This window comes from Cariama cristata, unplaced genomic scaffold (assembly GCF_000690535.1).
Source record: "Cariama cristata isolate BGI_N322 unplaced genomic scaffold, ASM69053v1 scaffold15231, whole genome shotgun sequence".
Classification (NCBI taxonomy): Eukaryota; Metazoa; Chordata; class Aves; order Cariamiformes; family Cariamidae; genus Cariama; species Cariama cristata.
In genome coordinates, this window is record NW_009597668.1 from 30,574 (window position 1) to 33,880 (window position 3,307).

Sequence of the window (3,307 nt, forward strand, 5' to 3'; positions counted from 1 at the left end):
GGGAAAGAGGAAGAATTCTAAATGATATTCCTGGTCCTCAATAAATAGATTTTATAGTTGTCTTGCAACGTCCAAGGTATTACCCGATTTTGACATGAACCCAAAAAATCACACCCAAAATTACTATTTCAGTTGCTTGGAAGAATTTATCTAATCAAGCTACTTAACCGATTTTTCTTTACTACATCTTATCATGGCTCTAAACAATCCTAGTAGTCAACACAGGGAGTATGCCTGGTAATCCTCAGCAAATCACTCCCTAATCTCTGTTAAAACCAGCTGTAAGATAAATTCCAATTAGCTCAGTGAGAAGTGGTCCATACATCTAAATTCAGCTTTGGTACAGGCTTCATTACTGCCCTTTCTCACACATTTATGTCACCACCGATACTGAGCACTTACAGTTGTCTTAGACTTCCATGAAAGCTGTGTTTGACCTGTTGTAACAGAAAAAGAAGTGAGTCTGAGTTCTAGGGTCTGATGCAAAGTGGGAAAACAGCAGCAAATACTCTTCCTGCGTTTGCCTATCAGCAGAGAACGGGGGAACCTTCCTGGGAGATTCAATCTGGCATGAATGGCCTTGTGTTGGACTAAGAGTGATTCCTGGGTTTCTCGGTTCTTAAGGAGTATCTGACTTCCTTTTAGGGGAACTGACTTTAGAAGAGTTTATCAGTGGCGTGGAAAGCGACGAGGACTTAATGGAATTGATTACGAAAAGTTTTGACCTTTCCAACGTACTCAAAGTCATACAGAACGGCAGGAGACACAGCATCTGAAGGATCCAGTGACGGATGTGGCATCTGTGTCTTCATTTCAAGGAAGATAATATTTGATACGTTCGGAGAGCCTGATGTCAAAGCCTGCCCAGGCAATACTGAGCAGCCTGTTCCAAGAGTAACAATTTTCACTCTTGACTCCATATCTCTCCTTTTCTTTTCTTTATTCTTTCCCTCGCTAATGACTGTGGCAACCACAGAAAACAAACCTTTGCCCATACATAATAGAAAAGCTATGTGATGCAGCGCAAATAACTTATTTGGCCCTATGAACACTGTTCAGACTAATCAGTAAAATAATGAAAATATCACAAACTGCAACCTTTCTAGAAGACACGGAGTTAATAAATTTCTTCTTTTAAGTACAGGCTCTTGAACCTACTGTCTAAAGTGTGGACATAAACTTCTAGGTAGGACTGGATTCTATCTGGATCAATTAAGAATGAAGCTTGGTTTGCATTAACCTAATATCTGCTTTAATCAGTACTCAAAATTGGAGTAAGTTCTCTGGGAAACACCTCAGTCAGCTTAATATTCCAGAGATGTGCATCCTCCTTAACAAGCTGTCTACCAGTCTTGATTTTATTACATCTGTAAAATAAAATAATGTGATGTTTTGATGGTTTTGGCAGGGTTCAGCTACTGTTCTTTCAAATTAACCTTTCATAGAAGCACTGGAATGAAATTTTGTTATCTTTGTAGAGTAAAATTAGAAGTTCAAAGCATAGCTAAAACCAAATAATTTTGTAAGCACTCTGGTTTCCCAGAGATTTGCGTCCTTTGACTTGTATATCCTCCTTTTCAAAACAACTTGTTTTCACTGGGCTCTTTGCCACTGCTGCATGAGACAAAAGGTAAGAGGTATCGTTACTCGTCCCTGCAGATGGGACCGCTGGCTTCTGCCAAACAGACTGTTTAACAGCTGAATTCTTCCTGCCTTTTCCTGACAGGGAGTACTAATTTGGGTATCTTTGCCCTGCCCAGATACCTGCATGAAAGCTTTTAGCAATTTAGTCTCTTTGAGGCTTCTAGCATCTTTCAAACTGGGTTGCAATTGTCTCTGAAGGTGGTAGCTGTTGCGAGTGCAGGGAAGGCATTCGCAGATGGCATGATCACATATGCCTCATTTTCTTAGGAAATCAGGCTAAAAACAACTCAAGGTTACTTTATAAACAGGATTAATTCCATGAGCTGAAATGGAACTGCATTAACTGACTGGAAAGGGAAAATTATAGTTCTCTGGTTCTACTGGGATTGATTCTCGCGCAAGTTTGCAACAAGTTTTATCAAATTACTACATTATACCATAAGATAAGTTCTCCTTGGCTGACACTGCCCTGCAGGCATCGCACTAACATTGGTTACTGTTAGAAGCATCAGCTTTATGCAAAATAATTTCTGCACGGGTTGGTGCAGGTTGAATGAAACAATTATTAAGACTTCAATATGAAAATTTTTTTCTTCCAAATTCACTTCAAATATATGTCCATTTGCACATGAAATGTGTTCTATCATCTGCAATTATTATCCCAGGTTCTGGTTTGATCAACGGAATATACTAAGAGTATGCAACATGCATCACTTGACATTATAAACAGTTCTGACATTATAGTTCTGACATTTGAATCTTTTATATCCTTCCAAAAAAAAAAGAGAGAATGATGTATGAGATTGCTGGTGGTTCAAATTTTAAGTTCTTGTATTTATTCATCATTGACATATTAATATGTCATTGTCAGTATCAGTTTTCTTACACCCAGACTTCAAAAAGTCACTTTTCTTAATCTAATGCTTTTGTATTTAGATCCTACGAGGATGGTGTCCTTCAGAACTGGCTTTACAATGTTTAAAATAAAATGGCCCAATCTAAGCAACTTGGGTGTATGGGAACAGCTGTGTTTTGGATTTTTACTTTTAAACTAATGAAGTTATGGACTTTGAAAAATGACTACTATGTACACTGACTCTTTTTTTTTATATAAAGGGATTTTAAAGAGAGCATTTCCATTTAAATTTGTCTAATTTTTCTGTGTAACTGTAATTACATGAAGTGAATTACCAATTCAGAAGGAGTGTTGTGTTGTATTAAAAAATGATGTACAGAAGGAAGTTCTTAGCCGTTTTTTGTTAGACTAAATTTTAAAGGTGTAGCTGACATGCTCATTTTCCACACTTTAAAACCATTTAGCAGAAACCTGTGTAATTAAGAAGCAAGAATCTTTGCTGTTTAATGTAAACACTCTGGCACATCATTTCCAAAAATATTTACCTAAAGTAACTCCATATGTGTTTGGGACCATTCATAAGATTCTATTTTTTTTTTTTTTAAAGTTGGTTAACATAAATTTCCTTTAACTATTTAAGCAAGATTTGACACACAGCTGCTTCAGATAAATGCAGTATAGCCACAATTTTCTATTGGTCTCATTGTTCTAAATTTGTCAGCTGCTCATCAAGTGCATCAGTGAAATCAGGTGGCACATGGAAAAATCTGTCAAGTGTGACACCCTCACACCCACCCCCCACCCCCC

The 3,307-nt window shown here is 37.4% G+C and overlaps 1 protein-coding gene across 1 annotated transcript in view; it reads left to right on the forward strand.

Annotated features, from left to right (window-relative positions):
• GUCA1C (guanylate cyclase activator 1C) overlaps nucleotides 1-776 on the forward strand; it is a 20,739-nt gene extending 19,963 nt beyond the window's left edge. Inside the window, exon 4 of the mRNA XM_009709000.1 lies at nucleotides 646-776. Within this exon, the coding sequence (XP_009707302.1) occupies nucleotides 646-776 (131 nt within the window). The remainder of the gene's footprint in view (nucleotides 1-645) is intronic.
• Nucleotides 777-3,307: the final 2,531 nt, after the last annotated feature.